At 60.7% G+C, this 568-nt stretch overlaps 1 protein-coding gene across 1 annotated transcript in view; it reads right to left on the bottom strand.

Annotated features, from left to right (window-relative positions):
• Positions 1–217: 217 nt before the first annotated feature.
• The window catches only part of SDRG_14506 (hypothetical protein), a gene marked incomplete at both ends in the record, with an annotated part of 1,735 nt that continues 1,384 nt past the window's right edge, over positions 218–568 (bottom strand). The window contains one exon of the mRNA XM_008620640.1: positions 218–560. Within this exon, the coding sequence (XP_008618862.1) occupies positions 218–560 (343 nt within the window). The remainder of the gene's footprint in view (positions 561–568) is intronic.

Here is a 568-nt window from a genome sequence, read left to right as displayed (position 1 = left end):
AACGTTGGGTGCAGCCGCCCTTCGCACACCTCGTGCAAGATGTAGTGCTGCTGCATCGCCTTGCCCGTCTTTGGGTGCCGCAGGTCCGCGTACGGCACCTTGTGCGTGCACAGCTCCGACAAGACGATGCCGAACGAGTAAATGTCGGCGGCCGCCGTGTAGCTGGTGCCCGCGACGATCTCGGGCGCCATCCACTGGTACGTGCCAATGCCTGTCGTCATCGTGTCGTCGGCCTCGGCGGCGCGCGACGTGCCAAAGTCCGTGAGCTTGGTACCCTAACCACCATAGGGTTAGGTTGCAGTAAAATCGCCAATTTGTAACAAACCTTGACCGAGTCGAGGAGGATGTTGCGGCTCTTGAGGTCGCGGTGGATGATCGGGACCTTGAACGTGTGCAGGTACACGAGGCCGTGGATGACGCTCAGGATGACGTCGTACTTTTGGCTCCACGTAAGGACACCCGGGCGCGTCGTCATGAGGTAGTTGCGAAGATCGCCGAGGTCCATGTACTCGACGACGCACTCGATCTCGATGGGGCGGGTCCAGCTGGCGCCGACAAACCTGATGAC

This window comes from Saprolegnia diclina (genome assembly GCF_000281045.1).
Source record: "Saprolegnia diclina VS20 unplaced genomic scaffold supercont1.72, whole genome shotgun sequence".
NCBI classification, from domain to species: Eukaryota; Oomycota; class Saprolegniomycetes; order Saprolegniales; family Saprolegniaceae; genus Saprolegnia; species Saprolegnia diclina.
Note: the sequence above shows the minus strand (reverse complement) of the source record. Positions and strands in the feature narration are given on the sequence as shown.